This window comes from Engraulis encrasicolus, chromosome 5 (assembly GCF_034702125.1).
Source record: "Engraulis encrasicolus isolate BLACKSEA-1 chromosome 5, IST_EnEncr_1.0, whole genome shotgun sequence".
NCBI lineage: Eukaryota > Metazoa > Chordata > Actinopteri > Clupeiformes > Engraulidae > Engraulis > Engraulis encrasicolus.
This window is the reverse complement of record NC_085861.1, coordinates 22,092,274-22,114,084: the sequence shown is the minus strand read 5'-3', so window position 1 is coordinate 22,114,084 and position 21,811 is coordinate 22,092,274. Positions and strand designations below refer to the sequence as shown.

General features: G+C 41.3%; 2 protein-coding genes across 2 annotated transcripts; one reads left to right on the top strand and one right to left on the bottom strand.

Annotated features, from left to right (window-relative positions):
- Positions 1 to 2,350: 2,350 nt before the first annotated feature.
- Positions 2,351 to 3,265, top strand: LOC134448403 (YLP motif-containing protein 1-like). Its single transcript, XM_063198079.1, has 2 exons — positions 2,351 to 2,714; positions 2,808 to 3,265. The coding sequence occupies exons 1-2, from the start codon at positions 2,660 to 2,662 to the stop codon at positions 3,149 to 3,151; spliced, it is 399 nt and encodes a 132-aa protein (XP_063054149.1). The 5' UTR covers positions 2,351 to 2,659; the 3' UTR covers positions 3,152 to 3,265.
- Positions 3,266 to 7,476: 4,211 nt separating this feature from the next.
- On the bottom strand, positions 7,477 to 21,660 carry LOC134449733 (meprin A subunit beta-like). The gene is made up of 7 exons (XM_063199842.1): positions 21,542 to 21,660; positions 21,273 to 21,448; positions 20,604 to 20,822; positions 19,979 to 20,134; positions 19,556 to 19,780; positions 18,736 to 19,185; positions 7,477 to 8,687 (listed from the first exon to the last, which is right to left on the bottom strand). The coding sequence occupies exons 1-7, from the start codon at positions 21,658 to 21,660 to the stop codon at positions 7,477 to 7,479; spliced, it is 2,556 nt and encodes an 851-aa protein (XP_063055912.1).
- Between the last annotated feature and the right edge of the window lie 151 nt (positions 21,661 to 21,811).

The window sequence follows — 21,811 nt, the reverse complement described above, 5'->3', positions numbered from 1 at the left end:
TTACTGGGAAGGGAGAGGGGGAGCGAGGGGAATCGATCATCAAATAACTTTTTAAACAACGCTACCCTAGACATGCTAAATCCTGCTGAGCATAAACGCTAACAAAGGATCAATCCGTTAACATTGCGAGGAGACATTGATTAGTTTGTTGTAAATGTATCATAGTAAGTAGTCCTATGTAGACCAACACGCCCTTATGTTACTCTGAGTAGTGGTGAGAGGAGGTTTTTTGGCGAGGGACCTTCCAATGTGATCGTCCACGGTAATAACATCACCTAACATGAAGTCAGTTATTTTTTGTTGGACGTTACAAACTCAATCTCAGGGTTAGTTTTGACAACGATAGTTTGATAGTTGCTTTCATAGTCGAAGGACTCGCTATGAACAGACACGCGCAGGTTCCATAAGCACAGCCCTTCTCTCTCTCTCTCTCTCTCTCTCTCTCTCTCTCTCTCTCTCTCTCTCTCGCTGGTCTCCGCAGTCCGCACACACTTCAGTTGTACCGAAGTGATGACGTTTGACATTAGGAAGGGCAGTCCAACGAAAAGAGACCGGTAGCCTATATTTTCATAACTAGTATAAAAAGTAGGGGTGGGCATAGATTATTTTTTTTAATCTAGATTAATCTCACTGTAATTTTGAAATTAATCTAGATTAATCTATATCAAAATGGCTCATTCAGAAATGGCGCGCTAGCGAAATAATGCCGGAAAAAAAACCTTTTTTTTTCAAAATGCATCTTATCTTCAAAAAATGGTCATGTTGATACTTGGTGATGAAAAAAAAACGCACTGCAATATGTGCAAAGTGTGTCCAATAGGAAGCATTTACAGTTATAAGATACTGAAATTTCAAAATGAACGGCGCTATAACTTGTAGAGGCAAATACAGATAAATCTATCAAACAATTAGGCTATTTAAACAAAATGACCTCAACAATTCAGCATTTCTAATAGAGAGAGAGAGAGAGAGAGAGAGAGAGAGAGAGAGAGAGAATCTGCCACTGACTGTTAAAAAGAGCAGCGGCTCCTTTAAGAGAGGGAGGAGCTCAGCAGCCCTCAGCAGAGGCAGGCTACTGGATATGTAGAACCAACAGCACTGGCCCACGGCAATTTGGCCTAAACCTGACAGTTGTTCTCAGAGTTAGAATGCCAGAGGAGTTACAACTCGAAATTCGAAACTCGAAATTCAGTTTGCAAAAAAAAAAAATCAATTGCAACAACCGCAAGGTTTATTACCGTCTGACATGAGAATATCTCACTGAGTCGCAAATGCGCGAATGCAACACAAACATTCAGCGAGAGTATATTGGCAGTTTCAGTTTGACAATCTTCAAAATGCATAGGCCTATCGCACGGAATATTTTGCAATTATGGCACAGGCAAGATTTCTGGAAGTTGTTTATGTGTTCCATGCAATGCGAGAGGAAATGTAGGCTATGTCGGGCTGGTAGGCTACTCACACACAATAATGTCTCTATGCTTCACCTCAAACAATTGTATCTCTTTAGTCTACCACTTATGAAAAAGCACTCAAACAAACAGCATGCAAACACTGTTCATATTTAGTAGGTCTGCTGAAGCAACAGGTGGAGAGGAGAAAGCGACTGGAGCGCAGTCTGAAAGCGTCTGTCAATGGAACGCTATGGTGATGTGCATACCAAAACCCATATTTTGAGAATAGATTAACGTGCGATATTTTCTTTATCGCGCGACAAGAGTCTCACATTATCGCAGCACGTTAACGTCGATAACGGCCCACCACTAATAACAAGTGAAACAAATGCTTCAAAACGTGGTTGTCCTGAAGTCATTCTGGAACAGGGTAAGTCGCCGACTGAAGAAAAATAATCAGACTTAAAGGCCATAACACTGTCATGTTATTTGTTTATGAATAGACATTTTCACTCACTCAGGCTTGCTGTCCTTGTTGCACTGTGCACTGTGTAGGATGGTGGCAGAGTAGATTTTGCAACTGTGGTGCCTAATTTGATCTTTTCATGAATATTTACTAAATAATAAACTCATATTTACAGTTAGTACTATTATAACTAATATTGCAATTTGCGCAGTCATAGAGAATATTTTGAATTTGATGGTGGTGGTAAGAATCAGTGAAAAAGATGTATGACTGGGTGAAGTGGGCACCGCTCATTCCTTATGGTGGCCTCAGTCCGGTCGTTCTTAAATTTCTTGAAACAAACTCCTATGTTCTGAAACAGCCTATTCCCGTAGAATAGCGTAACAAGTGTTCTTTTTAGGGTCTCTATTTAAAAAAAGGACGGCAGGTCTTCTCTCTTTAGGGTCTGCACTGTCTGTGTGTGTGTTTGAGTTTGAGTCAACAATGCGTGAGCAGTCTGATGACTTAACTTCTATGTGAAGCTGTCAAGAGCTGTGTAGAGGGCAAATACACTGTGGATTGGTCACAACTGTTACTAATAACTCAACCCCTTTACTTTTTCAGCTCTAGACAGATGACCAAAACAGACCATAGAATGTACCTTTAAAAAAAAAGTTTAACCAATGAGTATTCTTAATAGTGTATCTTGTCACAGGGTTGTGTTCAGGTGCGTGACAACTGACAACATTGAGAAGACCCAGGAGCGGGAGAAGGGCAGCCTGATGAAAGAAGGCGACAGTGTTCTGTGGTCACACCTGAGATGATGGTCCTGAAGAGGAACGAGAGGAGATACTGGGCATATAAATACAGGCACTGTACGTTGTTTTTCTGTCCATTATCTTTTTACTCTTTTTGGCATACTGTATTTCACTCGCATATGTAGTAATCAGTATGTGTTATTGTTAAAGGGTCATCACAGTGGAGGACAATCATGAAAAGGTTGAGGACTTCACTGTGCCCATCCCTGAAGTCCCTCCACTCGGTGCAGCAGCTCTTTCCACCATACTGCCATGCTCTGGGTTGTCCCTGCCACCATCCACCTTTTGGGTCATCCGTGCCGCCAGCCATCACCGTGCCTGCAGCGCCTGGGTCATCCGTGCCACTCCCCACCATGCTGCCAGCCATCACTGTGCCTGCAGCACCTGGGTCATCCCTGCCACCATCCACCGTGCCTTCAACGTCCACAGCACCTCCGGTCTCTGTGAGCCAGTTTGCAGCTCTACTGGCCTCTCCAGTATACAGTATGCTGTAATTGCTAATGGTTTCTCTGAGTGGCCTGACCGGTTAATTGTCCCGTATCCCAACTATTTACCACTAAACAAGTGATTTTGTAATAAGTAGGAGATCTTTGCAATGTTATCAGTATGGTTGGACTGTTTCACTGGTGTATGTGGTGGAGTATTCTTGGATTTAGTCTTTGAAAAGTAGAGCAGCCCGTTTGTTTGAAACTGTTGTCCTGGACACCAAATAGACTGGAACTGATATCCTTTTTTAAAAGAAAAAGAAACTGGTATCCTTTTTATGTGTGCAGTTTAATGGTAGAACAGTATACACTGATGTGCCTTTATCAGTAACAAAGTGAAAACTGAACGGTAACACTTTATAATAATGTTCCTTAGTAAAGACTCAGTAAATAATTAACTAATGATGAATAAAACATTAACAAATGTTTTTATTATTAACTAAGCTTTATTAATGCTTTATAAAATATCTACAAATGATATCTGCAAGATTTTACACACCTTATAACAGAGTATGTTATTAATTTACAAGCAACTTGTAAATGTTTGATAAATATAAAATATTAACATAGCATTTCCTAGTCATTTACAAGCATTTGTTTACATTTCCTAGTCATTTACAAATGTTTGTTAATGTTTTGTTCATCAATAGTTAATTATGTATTAAGTCTTTATAATGCTTTTTTGCATCCATTATTCTAAAGTGTTACCAACGGAACAAAATTTGACTATTTCTGTCAAAAACTGCTACAAATTCTACATATTGTTTATATAAACCTAGTTCTGGAGGAAGTCTGAGAGTTATTGACAGTTGCCATGTCTAGCTTCCACCTTCGCGTAAATTTAAATCCTTCCTTCCCTCCTTCCCCTGTCATGCGCAAAGGCTATCCTAATTGTCCCAGCACCTCCCCCTACTCCCTCATCTCACTGGATCACACAGCTACATGTCCCCTACACTTATGGGGTGGAAGCGGATCTCGTGCCGCATGATCTCCGCAGGGTCCCAGGACAGAGGCCAGCTAACATCGAATTAAATGGTCCTGTTGTTTATGTTTGTTTACTTTTTGTGAGATAAACTGAAACATTGTGTATCTGCTCATTTTTCACATTTTCCTGTTGGCAATATCCCTTTAAATAAAACATCTTGGTTGATATGCACAGGTTTGTTGTAATTGTAATTTCCCTGGTGGACGTTTGCACAACACAGTAGAGGCAGAAAACACTGATTGTTAAAAAGTAACTTTTTAGTTTTTCTCAAAGTTTATTTTAATTTTAAATGATATACTTTTTATTTTTACCTAAGTAGATTATTTCAATGGTACATTTACTTGTGATTGAGTACAATTTCAACAGAGTAATTATTCTGATTACTTTATTGTTGTGTTTTTCTTATTCCTATTAACCAGAGGTGAAAAGAGTACTAAAATATTTTACTCAGAGTAAAATATTTTAGTACTCTTTTCACCTCTGGTTAATAGGAATAAGAATAACACAGCAATAAAGTAATCAGAATAATTAACAATTGATAAATAAGCAGTAATACTAAAAGGCTCCATGAAATGAGTAAACGTTAACCCATTTTTATCAGTAATAGGTGTTAATAAAAAGCTACATGAAATTAGTAAATTTTAACCAATTTTTAACAGTAACAAGTGGTAATAAAAAGCTACCTGAAATGAGTAAACGTTAACCCATTTTTATCAGTAATAGGTGTTAATAAAAAGCTACATGAAATTAGTACATTTTAACCAATTTTTAACAGTAACAAGTGGTGATAAAAAGCTACCTGAAATGAGTAAATGTTACCCCATTTTTACCAGTATTTTTTACTTTGATGTGGTCAGTATAACAGAACTTCTGAAATTGGTTAATCTTAACTGAATATGTAGGGGTACATAATACTCTATTTAGGACTGTGGAAATCCTTACACCAATTTAATTGAGTAAATCCTATAGATCTCTTTTTACAGTGTAGGCAGCATCCTATCTCTGGCGAATGACAGGCAAATCGATCGACAACTGACAAAATGGTGGCAACGGTTTTTATACCGTCTTCCTCATGTCAGCAGGTTACACGTATGCAAGTATGATCTTAGTTAAGGAAGACGTCGTCTCCATGTCTCCAGTGACGAAGCATAAAACACCTATCGCTAAGGATAACACACAGCCTAGATGTGTCTGCTATCTGGAAAGTTAAGGGCTCTGCATACTTCACGTGCGCACTTTGTCGCGAGTGGCGAACCATTAATGACGTCATCACTTGCGACAGACTATTCATACTTCAAAAGCGCCTTGCTCGCATTGTCGGAAGTGCCCTCTGCTGTTCATGAGAGAAACGGCAGTATTTTTCGCAACTCGCAGCGTGAGTTCTACTGATGTATAAAATAGAAAGCCAAACACGGCTGCTGTAGGGCTACTGAACGTCTGACTTGTGACTTACCACATTGAAACATATATTTTTTTGTTGTAGCCTACATTGCCAGATCATTCCAAGACCATGTGAGAGCATTGTTCTGGCGGCAGAATTTATAAATAGATCGCCGAACACAACGTGCTTCTGAACAAAGTAAACAATTGTTTCACTGAACAACATTTAAGAGAGAAGATAAAATAACTCTCTATGACATTTTATTATCCTCAAAATGATGCAGGATCCATTCTGTAGTAGCCTACAGTAGTTGTAGCCTCTCTTCGCAACTCCTGCTTTGTCTGCCTACCTGCATGGTCGCTGGTGGCGCACGACAAGTTAGAAAAATCCTTGTGTGCACGACGTGGCGACACGCGCCGAATTTTGAGCTTACGACGGGGGGCGTGTCGAAATTTTAGGTCACGTGACGGCGCGCGCCATCGTCGTGAGTGAAGTATGAAGGAGACTAGCGCCACTCACGACTAGTATGAATCCCCCTTTAGGCGCGAACACACTGTGTCCTGGCACAATGGCCTTCAACAGCAGAGACTCTCACTCTGAGCTCTCCAGATATCAGCGAAGTAAAGGGCTCTGCATACTTCACGTGCGCACTTTGTCGCGAGTGGCGCGAGAACCATTAATGACGTCATCACTTGCGACAGACTATTCATACTTCAAAAGCGCCTTGCTCGCATTGTCGGAAGTGCCCTCTGCTGTTCATGAGAGAAACGGCAGTATTTTTCGCAACTCGCAGCGTGAGTTCTACTGATGTATAAAATAGAAAGCCAAACACGGCTGCTGTAGGGCTACTGAACGTCTGACTTGTGACTTACCACATTGAAACATATATTTTTTGTTGTAGCCTACATTGCCAGATCATTCCAAGACCATGTGAGAGCATTGTTCTGGCGGCAGAATTTATAAATAGATCGCCGAACACAACGTGCTTCTGAACAAAGTAAACAATTGTTTCACTGAACAACATTTAAGACAGAAGATAAAATAACTCTCTAGGACATTTTATTATCCTCAAAATGATACAGGATCCATTCTGTAGTAGCCTACAGTAGTTGTAGCCTCTCTTCGCAACTCCTGCTTTGTCTGCCTACCTGCGTGGTCGCTGGTGGCGCACGACAAGTTAGAAAAATCCTCGTGTGCACGACGTGGCGACACGCGCCGAATTTTGAGCTTACGACGGGGGGCGTGTCGAAATTTTAGGTCACGTGACGGCGCGCGCCATCGTCGTGAGTGAAGTATGAAGGAGACTTAACAGTAAACATGCACATTCCAGGGCCCAATTGATTGGAACACTGGAAGGGCTAAAGTTTCATTATAAAACTTAACAGTATGGTCAATCAGTTGTTGGTTAGCTGCAAAATGCAGCTGGATATACCACTCAAATTCAACATTCCTCCCTCAAGATAAATAAAAACAACATTTTTTCTTATCTTCAAATTAACAAAGGAAGTGAATGACCAAACTGTTGGACACAGGGATAAACAATAAGGAATTAAGAAAATAGGGAATAATAACCACCCTCAATCAAATACCCCTAAGCATGACGAATGTCAAATATTGTAAATATATTACTCAGGATTAAATTGATAACTTTCCCAAAAATTACAGTAAATTAACTGGTTAAGTGCATAGTAGCAAAAGGTAGAAACTCAAAGAGAAAATAAAAACTATCAGTCTGCAATGTCTGGTTGTCTGACTTGCACAAATCTGGCCTTGGAACAGTCTTGCTTGAGCAAAACAACAGGAACACTTCAGAAGATAAAACAATAGCAACATAGAAGAGTAGGGAAAACTCTGAGTTCTCTGCTAAATGAAGTGAAAAGCAGTACCAGGCACTGTGAACACACTTAAAGGCAATAATATATTCACACAAAGTGAATGGGATGGCATATAGGCTATATTGAGAAACGTTTACATCAGGTGCATCAACCCGCAAAACCAGTCGTTGTTGGTTGTCTTGACGGCAGCATAACCAGATGGATTACAAGTCGAAGGATCCTCTTCCGGCTTGACTTGTTGTATGCCATTCTCGTAGTCGTCTTCCAGAACAGTTTCGTCAACTTGTAATCCATCTGAATTCTTCATTCCCCTCGAACAAGCAGGTTGCAGAGAAGTCTCTTTGGTAGACCTCTCCTCCCCCCCCTCGACCCGATCATCACAATCGTGGTCGATGATGTCATCAGGAGGGTACAGCTTTAGGGATGGGTTGGCCACAGCAGGGTGCTGAATCACGTGTGGTGACTCTAGCCCAGCTTGCCAGTCTCCACAATGGCTGTCAGAGACTTTGGCACTTTTGTGTGTCCACATGAGAGAGGTCATGACCACCTCCCTCTCGTGCGCAAAGAGAATGAAGGGCCAGTCTAGGTCAGGCAAACCTAGAGCAGGTACCACACACAGTTCAGAGTAAGACTCGAACCATGCACGGCTGTAGTTCCAGAGTCTTGAAAAAGTTCGTAGTTGCTTGATCTTGCTTGGCAAGGGAACATTTTGAGTTGCTGTGGTGTGATCAGCGGTGATTTCTCTCTTCCCTTGAGAGAAGTCCTGATCCCAGCAGACTGAGGGTTGAGACAGATGTGCTTCCACTTCATGGATGACAGATCTCAGTCTTTGGGTAGCAGCCTTGTTGATAAGGTACTGCTTTGTGCTTGGTGGGGGCTCTCCACACAACCTCACCGTATCAAAGTTCAGCTCTCCACCGTCTTTATCCCAGGGGTGGAGGTAAGGGGTTGCACTGATTTGATGCAGTTGTTGTAGCACTGATGCGGTTGCTCCATCTCCATCTCCACTCCCCGACGTCTCTCCCCCATCGGTTGACTCCTCGTTGGTGGCACGCCTCTCAGACGTCTTCACCGTTGGCACAGCAGGCAAGGGGTTGAGGTGGGTGGACTCATGGAAGATGAAGTCACGTGGCATGGCATCTTGGAGCAGGGTGACTTGCTCAGCATATGGAAACCCCTCAGACTGCCTTATCCCGCTCCCTTGGCATGGCATGGGCGCGTAGGAAGGGCTTGCTTGGGCTGCCCCTCCCACTGGAGCAGGGACGGTCAGTCTGGAAGCCTGAGGGTGTGGACCAGGGACTCTGGCTCCTCCTGGAAGTTCCTCCTCCTCTTCTCCTTCGTCTCCTGAATCAGAGAGTATGGGCGGGGCAGAAGGCACAACACAGGATGCTCCCTCATAACACACATTGGTCTGTGGAGAGAGGATGTCTCTCTCTTCCACTATGGTGTCAAGCCGCATGTGCGTTTGTCTGGCCTGGAGCACATTACACACTGTACTCTTATCAGTTTGTTTTGTTTTCCCCCCATTTTTATCTTCCTCCTGCAACTCTATGAGCTTTGCTGTATGCGACTCTAAAGTGCAGGGACTGGTAGCAGTTGTTTGTTCAGACTCATGTTTCTGTAACTGGCTCAGTGAAACAGAAGCTACCGGCTTTTTCTTTTTCTTGCAAAGTTTTCTCAAATCAAACTTCTTTTTCAACTTGTTGGAAAATTCACGCAGAATTTCAGTTTTGTTGGTGGATGTTTTCACCAATGAATCAGTTTCTGTGCTTCGATTTGACCTGCGTGATTTGAAAAGTGGCATGTTTGCCAATGTTGGATCAATTATCAAATGAAGGCACAATAACTGTTTTGGGAAAGCAGGTGTTCGCTTTCTCTCACTTGAGACAGGGCAGAGGAAGAAAAAAACCTCACTGGCTGAGAGGCCTTATCTCTCCCCTCCCTTCTCCTCTGTCTCAGCTTCAAGGAAAAAAACTTTCCTCTCAGCAGACCGGAAAAGCACTGCGCATTACTCCCCACGGCCTTAGACTTTAGAAAAAGATTTTACTCGGACCGAAAATCCTTTAAAAAAAGGTACTGTGAAACTAGTCTCGGACTAGAAAAAGATTTTACTCGGACCGAAAATCCTTTTAAAAAAAGGTACTGTGAAACTAGTCTCGGACTACAAGTCCTTGCGCGCTAAGCAGATTCTATCCTATGTAATAATACAGGCTACTTATTGAAAAAATGGCATTCCAATTTAGTACCTGGGCCTGTGGTCTATTGTCGTGTTAGTTAAATTCATTACATTCATCTGAAAAGAAATGATGTGCAAAATGTTAACCAGCTCTCGACTCACCACTCCGGTATTACTGGATTAGAACCCTCATCTTGCAAAAAACATGCAAGGAAGGTTTATTCATTTGGCAATGGCAGCCAAGTATTAACCATTTTTCATTTTACAAAACAAAAACCTTTTGGAAAAACATTTTGCAAAGATCAAAGATTACTTAGGCCTTTAAAACATACACCAAAGGTCCATTGAGCTCATAAACCATTGATGTAGGTGTGACTTAATACGATTAACTACGTGTCAGTCTTAAGTTATGTGTTGCAGTGAGCTATAGTGTGGTTCTTTTGATGTGTCAGGAGTGTAACATAGACCCAATCTCACCAATTTCTAATGGTTAAACGAGTAAGCGTCCCCACTCGTCTCCCCCAAACTGGACAGGAAAGCAGGCTGGTCGGCTAGCGTCTGCTTCTCCCCAACGGGTTGGTCATCACTTCTCCCTCTCATCCGGGTCACGGCAACCATCTGTTAGATTTTGGAGGTGTTCCAAAATTCTCTTCTCCAACAAAAATTGAAGGCTGAATACTCTTCTCCAATAAAAATTAAAGGATGAATGCTCTGCGTTGTGTTTTAGTTGACTCACTTGCAATAATAAAAATAAGTCTTGACTTCGTAGTTAAAAGGATCGATCAGGATACAATTTATTATAGAAAAAGTGAGATTACAAAAAGAATAAAAAGAAAATAAAAAGAAGTAAAAGTAAAAGAAGAATAAAAAGGTTAAAAAGAAATAAAAATGAGACAAAGTCTCACAGCGTCTCACTATCTAGGCAGCATCCTATCTCTGGCGAATGACAGGCAAATCGATCGACAACTGACAAAATGGTGGCAACGGTTTTTATACCGTCTTCCTCATGTCAGCAGGTTACACGTATGCAAGTATGATCTTAGTTAAGGAAGATGTCGTCTCCATGTCTCCAGTAGTGACGAAGCATAAAACACCTATCGCTAAGGATAACACACAGCCTAGATGTGTCTGCTATCTGGAAAGTTAGGCGCGAGCACACTGTGCCCTGGCACAATGGCCTTCAACAGCAGAGGCTCTCACTCTGAGCTCTCCAGATATCAGCAAAGTAACAGTAAACATGTCACATTCCAGGGCCCAATTGATTGGAACACTGGAAGGGCTAAAGTTTCATTATAAAACTTAACAGTATGGTCAATCAGTTGTTGGTTAGCTGCAAAATGCAGCTGGATATACCACTCAAATTCAACAAGGCTCCTACAAGATATATGATGGAGACTGGGAATATGCATATGACAACAAAAACACAATATGCACAAAATATGCAGTCTGTGTTTACATCTCTTGCATGTACAACATATTTTCAGCAGATGGCGCACTCTGCTTCTTCTTTCTGCAGCAACAGAAAGTAAACAGCATCCCAGTGAGGAAAGTCAACCATGCCGATACGATGAGGACCCCCGGTGCAATCTCCAGCTTGTAGCATGTGACAGAAAATATGTTTTTACACCTGCAGGAGAGACATAGAGTTGAATGCTGGTTTCCGCTTAAAGAAACACACATTTTGTCTACATTTGTGCATTGTTTAGAAGCGTAACTGTCTGTCATGGAGAAATAGAGAAATACCCTCCTCTAAAATGAAAGCAGTTACAGCCTATGACGATATGAATACGAAAGTGCCTTTGACTGTGTAGATGAGTGACTGAAAAGGATTCTGAGACCACTATTTTAAAGTTGAAAAAATATTTGTGCAGTGTTGCTTTAAATTTCCATGCAACAATGCATGCAACAATGTTTCCAAGGTTTACTCTAACCTCATAGAAAGCATGCACAAGAATGATGTTTTGGCTGTACTACAGACAGGCCTGTTATAGTTATTCTATAGTCTGTTTTCCCCTTCATAATCTACAAATGATCATGTCCTGAGTCATTACTGTACCTGCCAGTGGGGGGCGCTGTTGTACTCTCTGTAGTGCTGACATCATAGCTGATAGGAAGAGGAATAAAAGAAACTTAATCAAAACTTAATTGTCTGCTGTTAATGTGAAACATAAAGTTGAACTGTGAATTGCCATTATCAGATTATTTCAGTATTGAACCTGGTGCTGGTTGACAATGTTGCATTTGGAGATTCAGTTGTGGTAATGTCAGCTGTTGCATTCAGAGATTCAGGTGTGGTGGTGGTGGTTGAAAATATTGCCTTTGCAGATTCAGTCATTGTAGTCATGGTTGAGGATGTTTTCATTGTTTCAAATTCAGGTGTGGTATCTCTCCTTCTGACGTTTGTGGTTGTTTGCGCGGGCAAACTGAAAGTGGATAATTAAACACACACACACAGGGTAAAAAATGAACTTACTGATTTGTACAAAACACATGTATGCACACATGAATGCAGACTGCTCATACTGGCGTCTCAAACAGGCACTAGATCTACAAACCCCAACTCCGGTGAAGTTGGGACGTTTGGTAAACAGTGAATAAAATCAAAATGCTATCATTTTCAAAACATTCAATCTATTCATTAGATGGAGAATAGTGAAACGACAACATATTAAGTGTTAAAACCGAGAAAAAATATTGTTTATGGGGACATATGTACTCATTTCTAATTTGATAAATGCAACACGTCTCAAATAAGAACATTTCAAAATGAATTGTACTGACGAACAATATAGGTGTCCAGGTATAAGATCATCACAGGGAGGTGGAGTCACTCAGAATTAAAGATGCAAAGGGAATAATTACCATAGTTATTACATACATTTTTGAATTCCCTTTGATTTACCATGATTGAGTGTATATAAGACATTTTTTTGTTATAAAAATCATTGTATAGGTTCATGACATCAGGAAATATATATTGCCTGTAGTCTCACTTTAGCACTCCAGGAATTAGAGCTATTGAAAATTGACCATATTGAATGCTTAATGTGTGCAAATGATACAGGGGTGTAACATTGTCCTAAGCACCTGAGCTCACTTGAAATAGACCCAGAAGACATGGGAAACTGTCCTTTGCTTACAGAAGTCAGCAGAAGTTGTAGAAGTCCATTCTTTTTGACAATAATAGAGCATTGCACATCCTGTGCTACAGTGAAAATGGACCATCCAACTTGTGTTAGAGCTAACTTCAAAAGTCAGCCTCCATGATGGCATGCCGGTGCAGTAGTGCATTGGTTAAGATGTTCTCACTCATCTGTAGAGTTAAATACAGTGCTGAATGGTATAAATGGGTATTGATAAAATGGTGGGCTTTTGGTCAAGACCTGTCACACTGTAAGCACTTCAGAAAGGAAAACATTGCAAAACATGACAAGGAATACACCCACCATTTAAGATGGTGAAATCACCATAGGAATTAACACTGTTTTTTTAAAAATATAAAATCATCTCATCGGTTAATGTATTTAACTGTTAAGTGTTGTCTTTTGTTTTGTTTTTAGTCTTCCTTGACATTTGCTGCCTTTTATTGTCCCTGTCCCAACTCTTTTGAGACGTGTTGCATTTATCAAATTAGAAATGAGTACATATGTCCCCCAAAACAATATTTTTTCTTGGTTTTAACACTTAATATGTTGTCTTTTCACTATTCTCCATCTAATGAATAGATTGAATGTTTTGAAAATGATAGCATTTTGTTCATTCAACATTTTATTCACTGTTTACCAAACGTCCCAACTTCACTGGAGTTGGGGTTTGTACAAGCATGTTGCTGCAGTTTCAGGGCATACTCTAGCAGGGTCCAGACCAACCACACAGCCCCTTCTGTTTGTTTGTCTATGATATTGTGATTGGCTCAGTCCATTATCTATATTAAAGAGTGATCAATGGGCTGGCCCATATCAATTTCATTCTGTTAAGGCAAAAAAAAAAAACAACAACAACAAAAACCTAACAAACAAACAAAGCAAAAAAACAATAGCATGAAGCATCTGCCCCTGAGGGCTGTGAGCCCACCGGGAAAATGACCTGTATGCCAGATTACCAGTCCAGCCCTGTACGCAAGTACACCATTTAACATAAAGAGACTGATTAATAACCTGATGGTTGAAGCAGTTGTTCTTGATGTGGTTTTGCTTGGGCTGGTTGGCATTGATGTGGTAATAGATGACCTGGTTCCGTTTACAAAGACATCATTTTGTTAATTTACAGTTGAGGCACTTGAACGACTTACAAAATTAAATGGTATAGCGTTATGTTTCAATATTACGTAATTTCTTAATTCAAAATTAAGACAATTAATTACACAAGTTCAATGTAATGATCAGGAAATACATAACAGCCTATTGATATTGTGCAAGGGTTGGTGTGTGATCAATTCTTTCTCTCTCTGATTAGTTATTTAAATAACCATCTCCCAGCAAGAGTCATTAACTTAAAAAAAAAGTGACATAGTGCCTCTTCAATTAAATAGTCACTTAGTCGCTTATTTGACTATAGTTGTTCCACAGGTAACTCGTATAAAGAGTACCAATCATACATATTTCAAATATGGGTTTAATTGTTTCTCTAATCTCTATGAGGTTCCGAGTTGAGTGAAAAGAGTATTCAACCACAACATGTGAAAGTCTCTTCATAACAGAAATGCTTCTTCCGATCCTCTTCTACTGTATGCTACGTGTAGGGCTATGTTATATTGCTATGTAATGTATTTTGAATTAACTTTTGCCTGTCCAATTATTTTGCAGTTTAGTAAGTGCAGTTTTATACAATATTCAAGACAGCTTCATTCCACTTTTCTGCCTGCCCAATCTTATGTTGCAGTAAATCAACCAGGGCCTCGTTTCCGAAAGGGCCTTACGTACTACTTAACGCTACGTGCTACTTAAGTTCACACGTAACACCATCGTAGAGCTCACGGAGCGTTTCCCAAAGCCAACTTAGCAAAGAACCATCGCAGGTTGACACGTAACTCTAAGAACAATCCACGAGTGGTCTAGAGTAGTCTTAACGCGCTAAGATTGATCGTAGCGGCATGGCACAGTGGAGACACCCACAGGATATGAAGGGAAAAGAAGAAACCTGCGCATAAGATTGCTGTTTTAAGACGCGAGCGGCATGGCACAGTGGAGACACCCATAGGAAAAGAGGAAACTTGCGCTTCAAGTTGATGTTTTAAGACGGGAGTGTAAATATCATGGCAGCAGTGACAGTTGACACGGCAACGAAAATAAGAAGGTAACATTAATTGTGGATGTGTAGGCCTATAAAATAAAAGCAATGTGTTTGGAAATATTTTACAGGTAGTAACATAGTTCGACTGTGTTTGATAAACCTGGGCATAATTAAACTGTGATCAATCATAATTTGTGTGGGTGCTTCATGAACAAGAACAAGGCAAAATGAATAAGGGGCTTCGGCAACCAGAGACAAGAGTATTGATGTCGGAAGGCCACTTCCGAAACTTTATTTATTTTATATTTTTTAAAGAGAAATGGTCAGCGAGTTGTTGCACCCTCTTTCATTTTCAAGTAGCCTAAGAAAGGGAAGGCGACGCAGGAAATACATGATAGTTGTAGGCGAAGGGTAAGCTATGACAAAAAAATGCAGCGATGGGGATTCGTGGAGATATTTTGTTTTAATAACAGCAGACTGCCGTGCAAAAATGTCCTCACAGTTGTGAAAGTCTTGAGCGCGCGGTACTTTGCGCACCGCTCACCACATGTGCCAAGCTCTGCTCTCCCTATTCCGACTCTAGTAGGCCAAGCAATAACAAAAAGGCAGCGAGGGGATGTGTCAATTTTGATGGACATTGTTTTTCATAACAGCATGCTGACGTGCTCCCGACAGTTGTCAAGCCTTGAACGCCTTGAGGTTGTAATTTTGCGCATCCCAATTTGGAACTCCAACTAGGCCTACTTGTCGTCTTAAATAAACAACTGCACGTATCTGGGTCTTAACGGCGTAGCTCATGGTTATCACCGTCAGTTGGGAGTTTTGCATGATTTCATTGTGTGTGTGCATTTTATTTCATTTGCCAACAATAACTCCTGTCGATAGTTGCAAACTGCTACAAATGTAGTCCCACCCTTATGGAAAACAACTTTTGATACTGACACACGCCTTACATTTTGTAAATGGTTTAGCAGCAGATGGCGGCGCAGTTCACTCCGAGGACATTTCAGCACCACATATGTAGACAGCGATCCTTAAGAGCGACGCTACGAATGATCTTAGAGGCTGTGCACGCGCGTTCATGTACGATTGTCTTTGGGAAACACTCGTAGGAAATCTAAGAACATTCGTAGGATCACTGGTTAACGACACACGTAAGGCTAAGAACCATCGTTATCCGGAAACTAGGCCCAGATCCCTATGAAACCAAGTCAAATGAGTCCATTAGCTTTGGTTTGATGTGTGATCTTACTGTGTTCCACATGGTCCATAGTCATTAGTTGGCGGTAGAGGACGCACAGAGAAAAAACTCTTTTTCATGGTGGGACAAGATAGATTGTCCCTGTATTTCAGAGCGGAGATGTCTACAGGATTTTTAGAAGATGAGAAAGCAGAAACAAAACAATCACAGAATAAAACAATCATTGACAAATACTGTATAGTAGTGTTGGCAATTGTGGAGGCAAAAAAAGAAAATGGTCAATTAAAAATGCATTCCACAAGTAATAATGAGCAACACAGAAACTTGAATAATCTTGAATCTGTATGGATAACTCCAGACGATAACACAATTTGCAGAGAGCGTTATGTAGAGATGCTTCAATTGAGAAAAGAGAGACGGAATAGTAGAACATGTACTCACCTTCCATTGACACAAGAAGAAATACATCTCCTCCTTTTAGAAACTCGCGGGATCTCAGTTCGGTGGTAGACATATAAAAATAATCATCCCACAGTTTGTTGGTATACAAACCACTTTTATGAAGTGTGCCACTTCTTCCTGGTTGTCCAAATTTATCTATATTGAGAAGAGGAACACATACAGTATAGGTACAAATGTTGATTATGGGTGTTTTCACGCCTGGTTCCTTTCAGCCATTTAAGTTGACTCAGACCTGCGACTCAGCAAGCATTTTCTGTGCATATGTGAATGCTCCAAAATGTACCCAGACCCCTTGGAAGTGAACCGTACTGAGACGTTTATTGACGTGGTCTCGTGCGGTTCGCTTATGAGTCCTGACAATTACACTTGTGACCAGATCTAATCAGTTAAGTAAAGCTCTGGAGGACTGGGGTTTATCCAAACGAGGACTGACACACTATAAAAGTCTAAAGTGAGCAGAAAGAGCAGTTGGTTATTTTTACAATACACTCAAAATATGAACAAAAGCAGCACTGAGTCCTTTTGCCGTTGGTTCACTTTTTGGTCCTCGCGTAACAGCGCCTCTGCGCTAATTCAAGTGTGTGATTTACGCAGGATTTCACCAGTTGCGCACTTTGGGAGGGGCAAGGGAGTGTCGCATGTAAATGAATCTTACAGCATTTTTACACCTGGTCCCTTTCAGCTGCCAAAGCGAACTCAGAGTAGTGACTCAGCATTTTTGCTGCATATGTGAACGCTCCAAAGTGTACCCAGAACCCTCGAAAGCGATCCATACTGAGACGTGGTTCACTTAAAGGGGACCAGGTGTGAAAACCATTTGGGTGTTTTGACACTTGGTCCCTTTCAGCAATTTAAGTGAACTCAGACCTGTGACTCAGCATTTTCTGCGCTTATGAACACCATAAAAGCCTAACATGACCAGAAAGATTAGCCGGTCATTTTTGTAATACACTCACAATATGAACAAAAACAGAACTGAGTCCTTTTGATGTCGGTTCACTTTTTGGTCCACTTATAGGGTGTTTACACCTGATCCCTTTCAGCCATGAAGTGAGGTGAACTCAGACCTGTGACTCAGCATTGTCTGCACATAGGCCTATGTGAACCCTCTAAAGTGTACCCAGACCGCTTGGAAGTGAACCGTACTGAGACGTTCATTGACGTGGTCTCAGTATGGTTCACTTATGAGTCCTGACAAGTTACCCTTGTGACTAAGTGAATCACCTAAGGAGAGCTCTAGAAGACCGGCTTACAAAAAGAGGACTGACACACCATATAGGCCTAAGTCTAATGGTACCAGAAAGAGCAGCCAGTTCTTTTTGTAATACACTCACAATATGAACAAAAACAGAACTGAGTCCTTTTGCTTTCGGTTCACTTTTTGGTCCACTTATAGAGGACTGAGTTCGGTTCACTTATGGACTAGGTGTGAAAATGCCCTTAAAGAGAACTGTGTTTGGGGCTGCCGTGGCCAACCGGTAGGGCACTCGCCTACCATGTGGCCTACCCAGATTCGATTCCCGGCTGGTGTCCTTTTCCGACCCTTTCCTGTCTCTCTCCCAATTCGCTTCCTGTCCACCTCTCACACTGCCCTGTCAAATAAAGTCGTAAAAAGACCCCCCAAAAATCTTTAAAGAGGACTGAGTTTGGTTCTCTTAAAGGGGACCAGCGTGAAAACGCCCATAGACACAGCATTCATAGCAGGGCAGTCATGGGTGAGCGGTTAGGGCGTCAGACTTGCATCCCAGAGGTTGCTGGTTCAACTCCCGACCTGCCTGGTTGGTGGGGGAAGTAATCAACCAGTGCTCTCCCCCATCCTCCCACATGACTGAGGTACCCTGAGCATGGTACTGTCTCACCGCACTGCTCCCCATGGGGCGCCACTGAGGGCTGCCCCCTTGCACGGGTGAGGCATAAATGCAATTTCGTTGTGTGCAGTGTGCTGTGGAGTGCTGTGTCACAATGACAATGGGAGTTTCCCAATGGGCTTTCACTTTTCTTTCTTTCAGGCTCGCTGCATGCTGCATTGTATGCATATGGATCAGTGAATTAAATGTTCCTTTGAAATATTCTCAAAGGTAGCCCATTCCTGGAAAGTGAATGGCAGTCTCATCAGCCAATCAAAAAAACTATTCCATATAGCTGAGGCAATTACAAAACACATGCTTACACATGTTATGCTACACCTTGTATGTGTTACAATCTACTAATTGTGTAAGAACTCTGCAGTAACTATAATCAGGGCCTTGCATTCAAATTGCATACTCCTGTCTGGAGACTTTATGAAACCTTTATGAAACTTTTCAAATGTGAAAACTTACCCATGTTCAACCATGAGCCATATGAAGTGATGCTCATTTGTTTCGACATGCGTCTCTGCATGTGTGGATTTTGGTCCAACACTGTAATTGTCACCTGTCTCTGGTGACAAGGCCACTTCAATCGAGCATCATGGACACCAGAGACCAGGTGAACAAAGACAAAAAGGTGATCTTGATGAAATGCTAATGCTAGTTGATATCGATAGCCTTCATGGGAATAATGCGCTGGGCTTTTCAGTACAGTTACATTCCTGCTGGCTTTTAACTGCCTCTCAAAGTCCCTGACATGCCATGTGTGATGGGGGCATTCGGTCTCTGAGAGGTTGATGTCGTCCACAGAGAAGCCACCTGTGGAATACTGTGATCCTTTGCGGCCCTCAAACTCCACCTGGAAGGTCTTGGAGGCGTCCAGGGGAACATGGTGGAGCTGCCAGTAATCAGCTGGGGATCCTGGAAGACAATGTAACATGTAATTCTAAGCCTGGACGTTGAGGATAGTAATGCTAGTTAGTCATCTGCTCATGAAGAGAGGGAGTGGATGATTTGGATGTCTGAAGATTTTCATTAGTCCAGGTTATGTTTAGATATGAAATTGTAAAGCAACTGATCTTTTTGGAACTTTTGACCACTATGATTATTTTGTCATGAGAGGAGGGCTGTAGTCTACATAGTCAACTTCAGTTGGCAGAGATACAACATAAGGCTAGAACTGACAGAATATATTCAGAATAAATCATCTTGTAGGCTATATCATAAAAGTCTAATTGCTTCCAATTTAACTCCTTTGGATAACACGGAAAAATACCTGATGTATATAAACCTTTTATCTGTCCTATTAGTCTTCTAGTTCCCTTGATGTCGTCATCATTATCAAACTCTCTTATCCAGATGTTGAGCTGGTCAGACCAACTCCCAGTGTTGTAGTAGAAGAACTGAAGACACTGGACCTTGCAGCTTCTCTTGGGAGTCACCCTCCTGGTCTGAAATATGGCAGAGTTTCCCATTGTCCCTCGCTTGGTGCTGAAGTGCATGAAGAAACCTGTGCCTGGAAAGGTTGACACTGACAACTGCATTCATCTGTAGTTTAGAAATGGCAATGCTAAAACATTTGCTTATTATGACATTGATTGTCAACTGAGAAGTGGCAGAGTTGGCTAGGGCATGTATTTCTGACATCTTTGCTGTGCTGAAGTCCCGAGTCCTGAGCATAAAACATGTTTAATACATGAGTAGCAACTCTCACCCTGCTTGTCAGTGCCCAGTTGTGTGTGGTCAGATTGGGGACCTCCATGAGTTTGGCTCACTCTCACCCATTCAGCTGAACCCCTGGAGCAGACCGTCATCCCACACATTCCCTCATCGTCAAAGCTGCAGTGCTCCACAAAGGAGATGGAATCAGCTGTAAGCACAAAACGGTGAACCATGACAAAATGCTGACATACAGATATGGAAATGTTTCTTGAATTTGAATCCCTATCTGAACCATGACCACAATTCTACATAGGCCTATGGTCCTTAACCACCCTGCCCCCAACCCCACCTCTAGGCCCCTCCTCTCCTTCTTGGGGCCACCTTGTGTCAATACATTTTGTTGCGGCTACACCATATGGGACACTGTATAGGCCTATCAATGGACAAAACATCCACGATGTCTCGCATAGACTTGAGCAGAGCCGAATGAAGCCCATTTTGAGGCGCAGGGGGCAGCCATTTTAACACACCTGGACATGATTTACAACCCGACCGCTCATGACCTGTTCCAAATATTAGTGCATAAAAATTGGTGACCTCAAAACTTCCTGCAGTTCCAACAATTTCATGTTCATTATTGTGCATAATTCCACAACATCAAACAAATTGATACATACTACATCCGTAGAACTTGTTGAGCTCTTCTACATCATAATGGCTCATGTCACGGCGTTGACCAATCACATCTTGATACTGTGGCAGTTTTGTGATCATTGTAGATCCGTTGCCATTGGTGAAGGCATTCTTGGAATAGTGCAAAATGGACATGTAGTCGTATGGGGTGTCCATGGTGCTGTTGGTATCATTGGTCTTGATTTTGAAATTATGCTCCCTACCTAAAGGGTAACAGTAGCCTTGCATGTAGTGAGATTTAACACAATATTTTAACAATACTTATCCTTACCCGCATGGTGCACTATTACAACATTTGGTAACACTTAGAAATAACAGTTTTTATAACAGGTTTATGAATAAACAACATTATAAATAACAGGTTTTATAATCATGTTTAAAATAATGAACTAATTATCAACAAAGCATTTACAAATGTTTGTAGATGATCAAGAAATGCTATGTTAAGTCAGCGGACACAGCAGAGCTGCAGAAGTCCTTCTGCAGATCAAAAGAGTGTCCGAAAGACAAAACACATGAAACTCATCCTGTCTCACTCCACTGTGCAGTTGTAGGGGTTTTCTTACTTATTTATGAAATCATTTTGTTCAATCATAGTATACTATCATCCTTGTCAATTTAATGTAAAAAGGGGATTAAAAAAAAATAAAAACCTGATTCAATGTTTGTCCAGTTAATTGTGATATAATCATCCCGGTCATATCTGGACTGCTCATGCCAGAAGTCCAGAGCATGCAAGAGTTCATGTTCCACTATACCAACAGTATCACAGTCAGAGCCAATGGACAAATCCTGTTTCCACTCCTCTTTTCCTATATGAGACCAACACCTACAAAAATGAAAAAGCTTGTGTTTATATCAAACATTTCATTTGTGAGTGCTGCGATTGGTTGCAAATCTGTCTATTACAAGACAGTCCAACCCTATGTCCTTCTTGATCACAATGTGTTGTTCATTGTTCCACAATTTGGGCCTGAAGTCAATGCATGTTTTCAGTCGGAACTGCTCGAAAGCTCTCAGAATCACTCCTCTTGCATTCATATCTGTGCAAACATAAAATCCAAATAAGTTTGGAATTAACTGAAGAAAAAAAGGAAAAGATGTTGGATGTATGGGTATTTCTGGTGATATTGCAGGGGAGAAGGTGCGAGATAAACCAACATAAAAAATGTATTTATTTATTTATTTATTA